Below are 17,815 nucleotides of genomic sequence, written 5' to 3'. Positions count from 1 at the left end.
ATATGTCCATCTTCTCACTAGAGCAGGACCAATCTTTGTTGACTTGGTTGATGACCAGCGCGGAGTCTTCGTATACCATGATGTATTTGACGTCGAGCTTGATGGCTATACGTAGTCCATGGAGACATGCTTCATACTCCGTGGCATTGTTGGAAGCTAGAAAATGAATTCGGAGGACATAACAGAGCTTGTCTTTAGTTGGAGTAATGAATAAAATGCCAGCACCAGCATCGCTGATGTTGAGGGCGCCATCAAAATACATCACCAAGTGCTTGGGGCAAGCAACGGGGATGGGCTCTTGGATCTCGGTCCACTTAGCAATGAAGTCAACCAGCGCCTGTGACTTAATGGTAGGCTTGCTTCTGAATTCTATAGAATAAGTGCTGAGCTAGACTGCCCACTTGATGATGTGGCCATTGGCCTCTTTGTTACAGAGAATGTCCCATAGAGGGAACTCGGTGAGCACGACGATCTTGTAGTACTCGAAGTAATGGCAGAGCTTGCGTGACGTGATCAGAATGGTGTATAACAGCTTTTGAACTTGAGGGTAATGAGTTTTGGACTCATTAAGAACCTCACTAATGAAGTAGACCGGACGTTGTAACTTATAGGCATGTCCAACTTCCTCACGCTCAACGACGATAGCTATGCTAACGACGCGAGAAGTGGCGGTGATGTAGATCAATAAGGTTTCGTCTGGCTGAGGTGCCGTCATGATTGAAGGCTTCGTTAAAAATAACTTGAGCTGCTCAAAAGCTGTATCAGCTTCCTACGACCAGGTGAAGCACTCGGAGGCCTTGAGTAGTTTAAAAAATGGTAGTCCCTTTTCACCGAGGTGCGATATAAAGTAGCTGAGAGCAACCATGCACCCTATGAGCTTTTGTATATCCTTCACACAGGTTGGCCGTTTCATATTGGTAATGGCAGAGACCTTGTCGGGGTTGGGTTCGATACCACGACCGCTGACGATGGAGCCTAGGAGTATGCCGGATGGAACTCCAAAGATGCACTTTGAAGGGTTCAACTTTCATCTGTATCTTTTAGGTTGGCGAACATTTCTTCGAGGTCGGCGATGAGATTATCGATGGTTTTAGACTTGAGAACCACATCGTCGATGTAAGCTTCGACGTTGCAGCCTATCTATTGGTGAAGGCACATCTGGATGGCCCTTTGGTAGGTCGCCCCGGTGTTTTTGAGTCCAAAAGACATGGTGGTGTAGCAATACGCACCAAAAGGCATGATGAACGACGTTTTGATTTGGTTGTCCTCTTTGAGAGATCTAGTGATAGCCGGTGTAACAGTCAAGGAAGGAGAGGAGTTCGCAGCCAGCGGTGGAGTCTACAACCTCGTCTATCCGACTTAGACCGAAGGGGTCTTTAGGGTAGTGTTTGTTGAGATTGGTGTAATCAACGTACATTCTCTATTCTTTATTCTTCTTTTAAACAAGGACTGGGTTTGCTAGCCACTCAGGATGATACACTTATTTAATAAATCTAGCTGGTAGGAGCCATTTTATTTCTACCATAATAGCCTCCTTCTTGTCTGGCTCGAATCATCAGAGTTTCTGCTTGATCGGTTTGGCGGTCGATGATACATTCAAGGAGTGCTCGATCTTCTCCCTTGGTACCCCCGGCATGTCTGTAGGTTTGCAAGCAAACACGTTGGCATTGGCATGTAGGAAGGAGACAAGCATGCTTTCCTATTTGGGGTTGAGATGAGCCCCAATCTTGATGGTCTTGGTAGGGTTGTCGAGGCCAAGGCTGACCTCCTTCGTTTCCTAGGACCTGGTAGAGGCATGAGGAGGCTCCAGCGCTAGGATCTCTAGGTCATCGGTAGGCACTGTCTTGGCATCGTTCACCATGCTAGCCATCTAGATGGAGAGGTTAGTGGCTTCGGCGAGGGAGAGACTCTCTGTTTCGTAGGCGTAGGCGACGAAGAGGTTGGCCCGCAGAGCAAGAACTCCTATGGGCAAAGGCATCTTCAATATCAGATAGGCATAGTGTGGTATGGCCATGAACTTGGCCAGAGCTAGCTGACCAAGTATGGCGTGGTAGGCAGTGTTGAAGTTGGCGACATAGAAGTTGATGTGCTCGATGTGGAAGTTGCTAGCCGTGTCGAATTATACCGGGAGGGTGATCTCTCCAAGCGGTTTGGATGCTTGGCTAGGTACCACACCCCAGAAGGAGGAGTCGAAGGGAGTGAGGTCTTCTATTCCAACGCCCAGCTCCTTTAGGGCTCCGACGAAAAGGAGGTTCAGAGCGCTTCTACCATCGACGAGTACTTTCCTAAAGAGAACTTTCTTGATGGTTGCATCGAGAACAAGGGGGAAACACCCTGTGTAAGGATGTCCGCCCATTGGTCGGCCCTGCTAAAGATGATGGGGACCTCTGACCAGGGGTGATAGATGGGGTTGGTGATAGCGTCTTCTATGTTGATAATGAGCACCCGATGGGCGATGAGCTTTCGATCTCTTCTGCTCTCGGAGTCGGCGAGGCCCCCGAAGATAGTGGCAACCACTTTGTCATGATCTTGGAAGGCGTTGTTGTTGTCCCTAGGTGGTCGGTGACCTCTGGCTCTATCATCATTATTGTCGTCCTTCTTTTTGGTCTGGAACTCCTTGGCCAGGCCAAGGTAGTCCTTCATCTTGTGATTGTTGTTCTTGTGGAGGGGGCATGGTCCTTTGAGGATCTTCTTGTACTGCTCATTGTAGTTGTGTTTGGCACAAGGTTTGTCAATGGTGGCAATGATGTTGTCTGGTCAGCGGCGACTATATTGACCAGCTCTAGACCCTTCTAGCCGATCACGTCCATTGTCCTGATGGTGGCCGCGGTCGTCGTGGCCACGGTCACTGTGGCATCGTTCATCGGGGTGCTCATTGATACGGTGTGTTGGGCGGTGAGTGCCCGCATCCTCATTGAAATGAACTTTGGCCTCTTCAGCATTGGCGTATTGATCGGCGGTCGTGATCATCTCGCCAATCCCCTTTGGCGGCTTACGATTGAATTTGGAGCGGAGGTCGCGATGATGGAGTCCTCGGACAAAGGTGGTGATGACTTCTACCTCCGTGATGTTAGGAATAGAATTCCTCGTCTTAGAAAATCGCCTGATATAACTATGGAGGTGCTCGGATGATTTCTTATAGATGCGATTCAGATCATGCTTGGAGCCCTGACCGAGTACACGTAGCCATGTAGTTGTTGGTGAAGACTTTCTTCCACCATTCCTAAGATCCGATGAAATCCAAGGTGACGCTTGTGAGCTAGTTCATCACGGTTGGCGTAAGCATGACGGGAAGATAGTTTGCCATGACACTGGTATCTCCCCCGGTGGCACGCACGGTGGTGGCATAAGCTTGTAGCTACTATGTGGGGTTCATCCATCCCTCGTAGGGCTCGACCCTAGTGATTTTGAAACCATAGGACCACTGGAGTGTTCGGAGTGCTCTCATGAATGCTTGGGGCCCTTCGGGATCATCACCGTTGGGATCTACAGCATTGCCAGTGTTAAGTGGCTGGAGGGCTGCATCCAGATTACCGAACTCTTGCTCTTATTCTTGACGTTGGCGTACTTCCTCTTCATGGTGAGAGAAATGGCGCCCGTCAATATGACATCGCGCATCCTAGAGATTGTTGATGTGTGCTCGGATGTCTTGATTGACTTCCTGGTCATGTTGGTGAGGGTAGTTGATGCAGTTCCTCCTAGCTCCCCTTGGAGGGGTTGTCCATCATCATGATGTTGATCGGCAAAATGGCTTCTACTGGGGCGGCGATTGGATCTTGGCCTGGTGGATCGGTGATTCAAGCTTGTCGAGTAGGAAGGTCCCTGATCCTGGTGGATCTCATTGACCTAGCAGCGTGTAGCTTTAAGCATTACGACAACCTTGGTGAGTTCTGGTGTTTGCTTGAGCCGAGCGAGCTCATTAGCGGCCATGGCCAAGTTGGCGCTTGGGGTCTTGTAGATGTCGTGGCCATCATCGCGAATGAATTCATCGTTGAGGTTGTGGCAGAGTGGGCATGGCCTTCATTGCGAGTCGAGTTGTTCTCCGTTGTGAGCAGCCTCGGCTAACACAATGGCGGCCTCATTTGCTTAGCGCTACGCACGTTGGTGTTTCTGTTGACGTGAGCCATGCGGTCCTCGTCGGTTTCTCCATCCCATGGAGGGCTATCGATGCTGACATTAACAATCCTGCCTCCTTGGAAGGGTGGGAAAGGAGGTTGGACGGAGGCAGTTTCAACGACAGTCTCCGTAGAGCCCTAGGACTTGGAGTCTGGATTTTCCTCTAGGATGGTGTGAAGGGATGCTTCGGGACGTCGGTCGATCTACAACATATTAACAGTCGACAAAAGCTAGTCGGCGATCGGGTCAGCAAGAGGATAGATATCTCCCACCTGGTCAGCGAATTTGCCCCTTAGGGCATCCTAATGGATGGCGACTGTGGCCCTTGGAGTTTCCTGATCAGCCTCCGATGGATTGGAATCGAAGGGTGGTCGGTGCTGAACTAGAGTGGTCAGAGCTGATTCCATGATGGAGAGGCAGTCGGTGAGCTTCTAGCCAACCTGATCGATGGATGCGATCAGATCATCGTTGTTGATCTACTTCCTTGGGTAGCAGGAGAGCAGGCGGTGAGTTGTTGGTGAAGATGACCTCGAAGGCGGTTCTAAGATTGGATCTGCTGTTGCAGGTGTTGGTGTGGTGGGCGCAGAATCGATCTGCACCAGCTTGATGATCTCTCCGTCTCTATCAGCATTGATGATCTAGGAGATCGATCCGACCGTAAAAATCCGGTCAGGCTTTGGATAGGACGAAGAGCCTGCAAAACATACCATCTTGTCCGTCATAGAAACAACATGCACACCCCTACTTGGCGTGCCAACTGTCGACAGAATATCATCAGCAGTCCTCCGAGGGGTATCCCACTAAGGTAGATTGATCGACAGAGGTGTGCGTAATCAAGGACAAGGACGCAATAGAGACACAAGAGTTAGACAGGTTTAGGCCATAAGCACGATGTAATACCCTACTCCTGTGGTCTGTTGGTTTGTATTGGCTATCATATGAAATTGTGTGTGTTTTGAGGGGGTCTCTACCCGCCTTATATAGTCTAGGGGGCAGGGTTACAAGTCGGTTAGATCTAGGAGATAACTGGTAAGTAATAACAGATTACAGGAATCATAGGATCGAATGTATCCTAACAGATCTCATAGCATCCTCAGGATATCACCCTAGATGCCTTGCGGTACACGCCGAGCAGTGTCGTGCACCGTAGGTCTTAGTCTTGTGGGCTGGACCACCCCTGACAGCGTAGCCCATGTAGTCTACTGTGGGTATCCAGGGTTGTCCCCCCCACACTCCCCCACCGCATCCGCCCCTCCCCATCACCTCCCCACCTCCCCCACCGCATCCACCCCACCCGCCCACAGCCGCCACCATCAGCTCCCTCACCGGCGTGGGCGACCACGTCGCCGCCCTCCACGCTCTCTCCTCCCTGACAGCCCACCACCAAGTCCGCCGATGTGCTCCGCTCCCTCCCAGCCATTCGCTCCATCCATGGCGCCATGGCCTCCTCCCCATTCACTTGGATTTCCGTCCATCCTCCATTGTTTCCCCTCTCTCCCCGCTGGTCAATCTCATGAACAAGGGAATTTGTTTTGGATGGCTGGTCAAATCCCTAAGCCCCCTCTCTCATCTATGGCACTCCATTGCAGTACACAGAGAAACCCTAATGATGTCTTACATTAATTTTTTAGATTGCTCTCCAAGCGTTGGGTCCTCTTCAGGTCAATTGATGAATTGAAGGTATGTGATTCTTAGTTGTTAAGTTATTATTGTATGACGTGAAGTTTATTATCGTATGTTATTGTGTTGTTGTGTTTAGAATTTTATTTCTTACAAGTGATGCGTGTCCATTGTAGCTATACAATGTCAGATCTTGAATTGGTTTCTTCTATAACTAAAGAAAATAACAGAAGAAAGAGGAGGCGGATTGTGTTGACATAACTTTACTTTGAGTCAGTTGTTCTTGGGGTAGCATATCTTAGTTCACAGAGGGGCCCAAGGAATTTAGTGTGCTTTAGTGATGATGAGCGTAGGCACAATACTAGGAAAGATTTGCTCAAAGAAATGTATGATGGATCTGAAGTTACATGCTATGATAAGTCGCATTTGACTAAAAGGAACTTCCATGATCTATGCACCATGTTGCGTGAGATGTGTGGTCTCCATGACATTGTATATGTGAGTGTGGAAGAAAAGGTTGCTATGTTCTTGCTAGTAGTTGGGCATGGTCTAAAAATGAGGTTGTTGCATGGTGATTACAAGCGTTCTTTAGAGACCATCAGTAGACACTTTTCTAATGTGCTGACAGCCATTCTATCTCTAAGTGAGGAGTTCATTAAGATTCCTGAACCTTCTATTCAACCACCTAATGATTATAAGTGGAAGTGGTTTGGCAATGCACTTGGAGCACCTGATGGGTGTCATGTTGATGTGTCTGTTCCTGTGGTTGACCAAGGGAGGTACAGGCACAGAAAGCAACAAATCACTACTAACATGTTAGGTGTGGTTGATTGGAATATGAAGTTCTTGTATGTGTTACCTGGCTAGGAAGGTTCAGCCTCTGGCTCAAGAGTTCTACGTGATGTAATGAGTCGTCAAGATGGATTTGTTGTACCTAAGGGTACGACTCTTTGTCTTGGCAATTTTTTTCTTTCATCTGTTGGTAGCTAACGTAGTTGCTTCACAATAGGGAAGTATTATTTAGTTGATGATGGTTATACCAATGGGCCTAGATTTCGTGCTCCATTTAGATCCACTCGGTACCATTTGAAAGAGTGGGTTTCAAGTCAACAGCAGCTAAAAACTCCCAAAGAGTTGTATAACTTGCGTCATTCTTGTGCTAGAAATGTTGTAGAGAGAACTTTTGGTTTATGGAAGAAAAATTGGGCTATCCTACGCACACAAAGTTTCTTTGACATAAAAGATCAGGTAACAATTGTAAGTTTCAGCAGTACACAGAAAGTTTCTTTGACATAACAGAAATTTGAATGGCAATTTCTGACTACTAACTAACATTATTGTAGATTCGAATTATTAATGCTTGCTGTGTGTTACACAACTTTGCAAGGGATAGACAACATGTGATGAATGATTTATTATTGCAAGCAGTGGACGCTGAAGTAGCAGCTATGCCAAATGAGCCTGTAGATGATGCTAACTTAATTAGAAATGTTCAAGTGACGAATGAATGGATCACCTTTAGGGAGTAGCTAGCTAATGACATGTTTGCTGAGTACCTTGTGCAGCATGGTGATGCCAAGATGGAGTGGGCCGTTGTAAGGTCCTAATGGCTATAGGGGGGGTGAATAGCCTATTAAAAATTCTACAACAACACTTAATAAACCGGTTAGACAATTATGAGACGAAGCAAGTGTTGCACTAGCCTACTAAAATAGCAAGCCACCTACCACAATTCTAGTTTATATAGTTTCTATCCACACAATAGCTATGACACTACACTAAGTTAGTGTGCTCTCAAAAGCTAACTAAAGAGCCACACTAACCAAACTAACAAGCTCTCACAACTAGCTATACTAAAGAGCTTGACAACTAGTTTGCGGTAATGTAAAGAGAGTGAGCAAGATGGTTATACCGCCGTGTCGAGGAAGGAGCCAATCAATCACAAGAATGAATAACAATGAAGACCAATCACCTCGGAATCAAATGATGACACAATGATTTTTTACCGAGGCTCACTTGCTTGCCGGCAAGCTAGTCCTCATTATGGCGATTCACTCACTTGGAGGTTCACGCGCTAATTGGCATCACATGCCAAAACCTCAATAGGGTGTCGCACAACCAACACAAGATGAGGATCACACAAGCCACGAGCAATCCACTAGAGTACCTTTTGGCTCTCCGCCGGGAAAAGGTCAAGAACCCCTCACAATCACCACGATCGGAGCTGGAGATAATCACCAACCTCCACTCAACGATTCTCGCTGCTCCAAGCCGTCTAGGTGGTGGCAACCACCAAGAGTAACAAGCGAATCCTACAGCGAAACACGAACACCAAGTGCCTCTAAATGCAAACACTCAAGCAATGCACTTGGATTCTCTCCCAATCTCACAAAGATGATGAATCAATGATGAGGATGAGTGGGAGGGCTTTGGCTAAGCTCACAAGGTTGCTATGTCAATGCAAATGACCAAGAGAGTGAGCTTGAGCCGGCCATGGGGCTTAAATAGAAGCCCCCACGAAATAGAGTCGTTGTACCCCTTCACCGGGCACAACATGGGGTGACCGGATGCTCTGGTCATATCGATCGGACGTAGGACCCCAGCGTCCGATCGTGCGATGCACGCCATGTGTCCCCTCTCTTCAAATACTGAGCGCCCGATCCCAACAGTCAAGTGATGACCGGACACGCTGCTACGAAGTGACCGGACGCTGGACCTCAGCATCCGATCGTTTCTAGTAAGCATCTAGAAACAATTTTTCACGACCAGACATGTCCAGTCATGCTCGACCGGACACACCCAGCGTCCAGTCACATGACGACTCCCCTGTGCGCTGCCACGTCAGCAGGACCGGACACACCCCTCCAGCGTCTAGTCACTAAGTGACCCAGCGTCTGGTCAGAGACCGACGCCAGCGTCTTCATGCTCCACCTGACCGGACATGCCGGTCGAAATGAGACCAGCATCCGGTCACTTACAGTGTCCTCCATCTTTTCTGTCTAGGACGTCGGTGGCACCGTCGGACTGTCCGTACTCTATGGGCGGACACTCCGCCGGTGAAGTTCCTAACCCTTGCTCAAATGTGCCAACCACCAAGTGTATCACCTTGTGCACATGTGTTAGCATATTTTCACAAACATTTTCAAGGGTGTTAGCACTAGATCCTAAATGCATATGCAATGAGTTAGAGCATCTAGTGGCACTTTGATAACCGCATTTCGATATGAGTTTCGCCCTTTTTAATAGTACGGCTATCAAACCTGAATGTGATCACACTCTCTAAGTGTCTTGATTACCAAAACAAAACAGCTCCTACCATTTATACCTTTGCCTTGAGTCTTTTATTTTTCTCTTTCTTCTTTTCAAGTCCAAGCGCTTGATCATCACCATGGCATCACCATCATCATGTCATTGTCTTCATTTGCTTCATCACTTAGAATGTGCTACCTATCTCATGATCACTTGATAAACTATGTTAGCACTTAGGGTTTCATCAATTCACCAAAATCAAACTAGAGCTTTCAGCCATGTGGGTCATCTTTTGTGTGAAAAAATAGTTGTCTTTTGTGGTGTACATGCATCATCTGTGGTATTATATGATATTACCTTACTCTAACTTCTGTGGTATTCTGTGGATAGCACCATGGCTGCAGCAAAAGGAAAAAGGGTTTACCTCACTTGGACAGATGAGATGGACAATGCATTGTTGGTTGTCCTTGTTGAGCATCACAACAATGGTGATCATGCCCAAAATGGATGGAAGCCACATGTCTACAATGCTGCTATAAAGAATGTACGTGAGAGGTGCAATGTGGAGATCACAAAGGACAATATAATAGCAAGGTGCAAGACTTTTGACAAGCATTATGAGATCATTAGCAAGATACTTTCTCAGAGTGGATTTGGTTGGGATTGGGAGAATAATAAGCTGTCAATTGATAGTGAAGATGTGTGGAATAGATATGTGGAGGTAAGGATACTTTCTCGTTTGTTTTTATTTTCTGGTTTGCTGTAGTTCCAATACCTGTATATAGATGGTCTTTAGATGCTTGTGAGTTGTGACCAGTCCACTGTCCAGTGTCTATAGTTACACAAAATTTATGAAAAATGCTAACTACTTAACACATATTTTGTTTTCTGTCACACTTCTGTCTCACTTTTGTAGTAACATGTGCCTGTTATGCAGAGTAACAAGGCATCAACTTGTTACAAGACTAAAGTAGTGAAGAATTGGGATGCACTCAGCACTATTTACTCATCTGATCATGCCAATGGGGAAGGAGCCAAGACTGGTGCTGAAAGTGCTCAAGATTCACTTGAACAAGCTGATGATGCATCCCCGGAGTTGCCCCAAAAGAGGCAGCGAACTGGTGATGCAATTCTCTGCATGCTTGGAGATATGAAGACCTCATTCAAAGATGCTTTGAAGTCAACTGAGCCATTACCGCTGCCCCATGTCACCCCTACTGCTGAAATCTTTGCTACACCTCAAATGATACCAGATTTTGCTAGGTGTGACATGCTGAAATCTTATGGGAAGCTAATCCTTAATGAGCGCTTATTCCAAGCGCTTATGGAGCTTCCCATGGCCATGAGGAAAGAATGGCTCTTGATGTTGAACGAGAAGGATGGCAATTGAGGGACTTCCTGTCAACTTGTTGTCATGTAATGCTTAAGAACATGTTATCCTAATTAGGAGCTTCTGTTATGATAGGCAAAAACATGTCTTGTCTGATTGCCGACCTATTTAGTATGTTGTAATCTTCTATGGGTACTTGGAAGCTACTGATCTCATGTTATTTGCTATATAATGGCTGCTATGTTCATGTGCTTTCATTTTTTTTCACTTTTTCATACCTCTCCAGCTATTTTGATCATTTTTAATAAAGTTCTCCTATTTTTATATGTGAAAAGTGATATATAATACTTCTAATATATCCACAATTTATGGAGACTACATTCTCATACATGTAAAATGTTGTATACTGTCTAGACTCTTCAAAACATTTCAACAGTTTGTACATCCAAACAAGAATTGGAATTGGCTGCTACCCTTTGATTCTAACTACCAATTACATACACATCCAAACAACAACATTGGCATTGTTGGCCATTTCCATTTCCACTCAGATTTGGTATTTCTACCCCAATGCAATTCCTTCACCTCAATACCAACATCCAAACGAAGCCTTATTTTCTTTGTTCTAAATTATAAGTCACTTTGGGTTTTTTTTCTTATGCATCTATATACTATGGTATGTCTAGATACAAAGTAGTTAGAAAAGCCAAGATAACGTATAATTTGAAATGAAAGGAGTAATATAAACCGTAAGAGCATCTTTAGAAGTTTTATAAAGTAACTCCTTATTTTTATTTTTTAGCAAAAAAATAAAAAAGTGCCATCCAATAGTTCAGTAAAAGAGCTTCTTAAAAATAAGAAGTATTCAAATATCCTCTTCAATTCGTAAGTTTCCGAGGTCGAGAGGAACTTCGTATCCACTCTCGGTTCGACAGGGTCACACCGCCTCCTCCCACGCCCTCTCGGTTCCTCCCACGCAGGCGGCTAGGATTTGACGCACCAAGTAGGAATTCGCCGCGATATTTACCTAAATCGAGCGTCATCCACTTAACCGACCCGATTTATGCAAATCAAACCTCGGTGATCCCCGGGAGATACCAACCGACCCGATTTAAGCAAACCAAGGTGATCCTTGAGAGATACCATCCACACCTGCGTATCTACTTATGCTTTATTGTGATATGATTTTGAGCCTATGATGTTTGGCTTATCTGTTTCATAAATCCCAAGTTTTTTTCTCATAATCAAAGATCTGGTTGAATGATGTCAACATCAGAGGCACATCAACGTCTAACAGCTATAGTCAGACCAATTTTCTTTAGTTTTTACTTTACATGTAATTAGTGATCATGTTTAGTGTCTAATAACTACATGTTTATGCAAGTTAGTTTCAACGTCCAAAAGATGACATCTTCATGACCCGAGGAGGCTAACCAAATTCTGCCAGATCAGTTTTCATTACCTTAAACAAAGCACTGACTTCATCATCTCAAACACAGCACCGGTGCACAACCACCAACACAAGCAAAAATAGTACAAAGTAAAATTTCATCTGTTCATTGAAATGGAATTGCCAAGTCTCATATCCAAAACTAAAACTCAAACCTCCCAAGAAGTCAAGTATATATATGGGGTCTATTGCTTCTTACACAACCAGAAATGCAAGTATCAACTAGTGAGTCAATGGAACCCCTACCCTGCAGAATACCACATCTCATTTTACACCATCACTTGTTGAGTCAATGAGCATATAATCATGATTATTCAGACCGCTCTGGTTCGCATGGTCTCCACACTGTACCAGAAGGTTCGTCCATTAGGGCGATGCCCTTGGTAGCAAGGTTTTTCCTGATTCCATCAGATACCTCAAACTGCTTATTCTTCCTTGCGACATTTCTCTGCTCAATCTGCTCTTGCAATTTTTCTTCAGTCAGTCCCGCTCGCTTTAATGCTTTGTCCTTCAATTGCTTCAGTACCTATTGGACCAACAATTTACTCGTTAAATATGTAGGTGGTCATCATAAACAGAAATACATTTCTAGACACCGGAATTATTTTATTTCTAGACAGGCACATTGGCTTCAGTACCTCTGCCAAAGATGATGATGGCATCAGACCAAGTATAGACAGTTTATTTTTAAGTTCTGTTTCCAATGCAATCAGCGCTTGAATATAATCTTCTGGCTGTTTTTGCAACTGCTGTTGCTTCTGTTGCTGCTTCTTCTGCTGTTGCTGTTTCTTCTTTTGCTGTTCTATTTTTTGCTGCAGTTTCTGAAAGTAGAAATGGTGTTATGGGCAAGGAAAAAATAATAGTGCCACAGACAATTTCAAAACAATATAACCTTGGAACTTGGAAGCACAAGAGACCAGAATACCTTCAAATCATTCAGACTGCTGTTTATGGTCTTCAGCAGCTCCATGAAGCAACGATCTAGAACATCTGTGGTTTTAAGATCATTCGACATATATTTCAAGAATTCTGAATGGTGCTTATCAATCAGATTTTGCTCCTCAGATGGCACTGGGACAGCAATACCCTCTTCACGATATGTAGCTAGCACTTCCTCACAGTCATATAGAGTCTACAAAGAAAACAATGGAGTGAATTAGGACACAAGGTTAATTAATGCTCAAACCTAAATCCAATAAGTCACAAAATGACTAAAATTTGAAGCTAAAGTAAGTCAAGTACCTGATAAATGTAGTAGACACGATCAGATGCAATCTCAAGTGCTTGATCAGAGTGGTTCACATCTGATCTATAATGCGTGCGCATCAAGAAAAATCTTAAAGCCATTGGATGGTAAAGAGCAATGATCTGAACAAAAACAACTGTTATTGATCTCAACAGGAACCTTAAAGTTCAAACTCATGCAAAGTACTAAAGAAAGCAACAGTAGGAGATCTGAAGGGAAACCTAAAGGTTAAAACTAATCACAATGACTAAACTAAAAGGAGCCATGTGTTCACCACTTACATCTCTAATCGTGAAAAAGTTATTATCTGATTTTGCCATTTTTTTATCATCTTTGTTAACGAAGCCGTTGTGCATCCAGCACTTGACCTCGCTCACAGGATAAGCCGCTTGGCTTTGGGCAAGCTCATTCTCATGATGAGGAAAAATCAAATCTTTTCCCCCACCATGAATATCAAATACATGTCCTAAATAGTGAGCACTCATTGCACTGCATTCAATGTGCCATCCTGGTCTTCCACGGCCCCAAGGGCTATCCCAAAAAGGCTCACCCTCCTTTGCAGCCTGAAACAATGATTATTGAAGAATTAGAAGAAAGTGACAACACTAAGCTAGATATGAGTTTATTTCACAAAACTACAGCTATTTGTGCCTAATCAAGGAAATGCAGGTTTTAGGATTTGTTTCACAAAACTATAACTACTGCAGACTCAATTAACAGATCTACAACATTTTGCATGGACCTGCATGTGTAGCCACACAACACATGTGGACTTGGATGTGGACGAGTAGTTGCAGTTCTGTGAAACTGATCCCAGAAGTTGTAGTTTCCTCATAGTTAGACCCAGTAGTTGTAGTTTTGTGAAATCAACCCTAGCAACATCAGTACTTCAATCTTACCTTCCAGAGTGCAAAGTCTGCAGGATTACGCTTTCTCGTATCAAAAGCAACCCGTGCACCTGCCTGATTTTGATCAAATTTCCTTCCAGATAAACTGAGATATTCAGGAAAGCTATCGACTGAAAAGTACACATCTCCTTCCATAGCATAGGCTTTCCCATTCTCCATTATCTGTCCAGAAACATAGACAACATGGGAAAGACATGTGACATAAGAAGAGATTAAAGGGGCATTTTGTGTGCCATCAGGATTATATACAGTAAGTTATGCATGACTGTTGAATATCATGGAACTAGATATAATGAGTGAAAGAATGGGTTTAATTTGTATGGTGGCAAATAATGTAATCATCAGTGTTGATTTTGTTTACAGTAGCCAGAGTGGTGGAGCTTCCAATCAAAGCCAGGGGGCACCAGGAAAATTACTAAAGAATTTCAACCACAACTGGCTATTAGACAGAAACCTATTGTGTTCATAGCAAAATTTCAAGGGTGGGACATAGCCACTGATGGCCCTAACTAAGCTCATCCCCTGACAACAGCTGCAAAGTATCATGAAAGCAATAAGTAAACACACATTTACATCAGTTTGATTTGTAGCAATACTGTACCTTTGTTATCAACTCTATAATATGCTCAATGTGCTCTGTTACCCGTGGCTCGCAGGTAGGAGGCAAGCACTGGAGCTCAGTCATATCAAGAAGAAATTCATTGATAAACCGGCTACTCAAACTTGTAACTGTTTCACCGCGTTCATTTGCACGCTTAATAATCTGTAAAAAAAAAAAAAGGCAAGGAAATATTTTATCCAAATTTCTGACAAAAGGTATTGGGAAAGAAAAATAAAAATTTATATTAAACATGCAACACACTGGAAAAAATAAACTATTTTGTAAATCCTGTTGTCTGATCTATGAACAATGCCAACAAAAAAGAACAGATGTTGGGATGAAATGGCACTGGTGACACTCCGGCTAAGAGGAAGCACAAGATTAGTTGAACCCAGAAACAAATTAGCCCACAGATGACACTGTCACAAATAAGATCGTGCTCCTTCCATTTTTATACCTCAAGAAGTTCTCCTTCCTTCTCAACTACTAAAATGTAACTCTAGAATAGTGCGAACAAATTGTTACCTTGTCATCGATATCCGTGAAATTACGGACATATTCAACTTCATACCCCAAGAATTTAAGGTACCTACAAGGAATGTGAGACCAGTTTTATTATTGAATAAATATGTTATCAAAACTTAAGAAGCACAGATAGCAACATGACTCAATATTATGCTTTAACTCAGCTAGTCTTTTGACAAATGTATTGAAATATTAATGTAATGTATACAGACCATTGTAGGTTTAATTCAAAACAGCAACACATGACTGTAGTACTAATACGCTAAGGTTAGCTTGCTCAAAGTGTTCCAAGTTACAAAGAATCACATATTGGTATGTTGCATGTACTCCCTCTATCCCAAAACAAATCAACTTCCAGAATCATCCAAGTCAAACTATCTTAAGTTTGACCGATTTATATAAAAGATCGCTAATATTTTTTTACACCAAATTAGCATCATTGAATACAGCATGAAGATATATTTTTACTTATTTGGTGTCATAGATGTTGGTACTATTCTTTATACAGTGGATCGAACTTAAAATAGTTTGACATAAAACAGCTCTAGAAGTTGATTTATTTTGGGACAGAGGGAATACATAAAAATAATTTGGGACAGAGGAAATACATAAAAATAATTCATGACAATGAGAAATACAGCATGGCCAGAATTCAAATGCTTAATCAGTCACAGCAATAATTAGTCCATCAAACATGTATCTAGATGTAGATTCCAGAGGCAACTAGCAACTAATACAGTTTAGACATAGCCTGGATCCAGCTATGTTGAACATCCAAACCCGAGCATGACTAAACACACAATCCTACTACTACAACAATACACTGAGACAACGCTACTAGACAATATATTTCCTAATCGAGAGCACTAATTGAGCAATCAAGACAAAGGGCCTCAGGATCCGAGGGTGCTGGGATTGCTACCTGTAGAGGACGTCGAAGGCGACGTAGGCACGCGCGTGGCCGATGTGGCTAAAGTCGTAGGGAGTGACGCCACATACGTACATCCCCACCTTCCCCTCCACCCGGGGCTGGAAGGGCTCCTCCCTCTTCGTCAGGGAGTTGAATAATACGAGCTGCGGCGGCGCCGTCGCCTCCGCTACGGTGGCGGACGGCGGCGACTCGGCCTCCTTCGCCATGGTGGCGGATAGCGGAGCCTGGGCCTCCTCGGCCATGGTGGTGGAGGGCGAGGGGAGAGGAGAGGACGGCACGCGCTAGCCTAGAAACCCCAGCGGCCAGGCAGACGCGGAAGGGGAATTTGCGCCGGCGGCGGCGGCTGTCTGCGGGATGTGGGCGGCCGTGTGCGAAGTCGTCGAGAGAAGGCAGGGCAAAGTTCAGGTGGAAGTGGCCAGGTGGGTTCGATGGGCCAACGACTAGCGGCCCGTCTAGCACTCAAGCAACTCCGGTAGCACTGAACTACGGTTTCCTCTAATCCTTTTCTCAGGTCACCTGAATCAAGCTTTCAGCTCAAATCGGCCGGTAGCCAGTACTTGGTGCAGTAATTTCAATCGAGCTGTTCGGCTGATGGTTCTCGTGGCTGATAATCCAGTTAATGCTGTTTTGTTACAATAAAAAAATATTATACCATAGCTGATAAACTAGACTCATAAGTTCGAGCGAACATGGTGATTAATGTCTATTTAATTTTAGTAGACACTATAAGTAGAAATTATATTCTCAACGAATAGTTTCTACGTAGGAATCTTTTATCCAATTACATGTTCTTCCTCACTTATCTATTGCATCTCTTTATGTCTTGATTATGTGTAGATATAGTTTTTTTATTAAGAAATCGTCTTCTCCTCTCTCTCTCTCATTATTAAATCATTTGCCACATCAACAAAAATACTTAAGTAGCAGGGTAATTAATACGCGTAGAAACTAAGATGGCTTCTACACTGTAAGGTTGTCTCCGATAGGAGAACCATCAGGAGATCTAAACCCAAAATAGGTCTCCAACAGAATATCTATAGCCTCCAACAGAGTACCTATATAGAAGATCCATTTTGGGTGTCACGAGAGGTATGACCCAAATCTGAGTATCCTCTCTCCTAGAGACCCATTTATAGAAAAGGTTATCTTTTGGATCTTGTTGTTGGAAAAGACCAAAAATGGGTATTGAATCATTTGCCTGTAGTGCTACCCAAACATGAAATGAGTCTTGTATTCTGGGTAACGATTGTTGGAGACGGTCTAAGTGCCCTTAGTACCGGTATGTCAATAAGTTATAATAACTTTTCTCAAAGCAGGTAGACAACACGAGCTCAAGATATATTTGGGGGCCCTTGGGTTGTACTTATCTGTAGCGGCCGTGGGCTACGATATTTCCTTGTTAGTTTTTGCAGTACCAGCCAGCAGCGCAGCAAAAAAAAAAGCGCTTTCGGAGAAGCCCTTAACTATTTGCCACTCTTATGATACCAACTTTTCAGTTACCATTATTACATAGAAATTTGCATTCTTGCCACTAGAGAAAGGGGAGACACTAAATTTTTGGCATTTTCACTCATGTGGCGTAGCAAGTTGGACGGTCAGCGTAAAAATGGCCACATGCCCTCGGCAAGGCATGCAAAAAAGACTAAAATGTCCCTTCCTATTCAGAAGCATGCCTGCTCGCCATCGTCTCATATAGCTGCTGGAGCGCCAACCCCCACCTGACGAGCGATGCCCAGGTGGACCATCTCGACCTGGGCCAGCCATGTCACCGCGATGGCTCTTCAAGTAGAAGAGCCTCGCCGCCATGGCCTACTTGTCTAAGCCACCCTTCTGGTCCAC

The 17,815-nt window shown here is 44.2% G+C and overlaps 2 protein-coding genes and 1 pseudogene across 2 annotated transcripts; 2 read left to right on the top strand and 1 right to left on the bottom strand.

Annotated features, from left to right (window-relative positions):
* The first annotated feature begins 5,919 nt into the window (after positions 1-5,919).
* On the top strand, positions 5,920-7,343 carry LOC136515856 (uncharacterized; annotated as a pseudogene).
* A 2,036-nt stretch (positions 7,344-9,379) lies between these two features.
* LOC136515855 (uncharacterized) lies at positions 9,380-10,375 on the top strand. The gene is made up of 2 exons (XM_066509328.1): positions 9,380-9,706; positions 9,923-10,375. The coding sequence occupies exons 1-2, from the start codon at positions 9,380-9,382 to the stop codon at positions 10,373-10,375; spliced, it is 780 nt and encodes a 259-aa protein (XP_066365425.1).
* A 1,407-nt stretch (positions 10,376-11,782) lies between these two features.
* Positions 11,783-16,410, bottom strand: LOC136516556 (cysteine--tRNA ligase CPS1, chloroplastic/mitochondrial-like). Its single transcript, XM_066509978.1, has 9 exons — positions 15,968-16,410; positions 15,046-15,109; positions 14,521-14,682; positions 13,911-14,081; positions 13,293-13,574; positions 13,008-13,133; positions 12,691-12,897; positions 12,404-12,586; positions 11,783-12,291 (listed from the first exon to the last, which is right to left on the bottom strand). The coding sequence occupies exons 1-9, from the start codon at positions 16,216-16,218 to the stop codon at positions 12,076-12,078; spliced, it is 1,662 nt and encodes a 553-aa protein (XP_066366075.1). The 5' UTR covers positions 16,219-16,410; the 3' UTR covers positions 11,783-12,075.
* Between the last annotated feature and the right edge of the window lie 1,405 nt (positions 16,411-17,815).

Source organism: Miscanthus floridulus, chromosome 17 (assembly GCF_019320115.1).
Source record: "Miscanthus floridulus cultivar M001 chromosome 17, ASM1932011v1, whole genome shotgun sequence".
In the NCBI taxonomy this organism is placed as follows: Eukaryota; Viridiplantae; Streptophyta; class Magnoliopsida; order Poales; family Poaceae; genus Miscanthus; species Miscanthus floridulus.
This window is presented reverse-complemented; position numbering and strand designations above follow the sequence as displayed.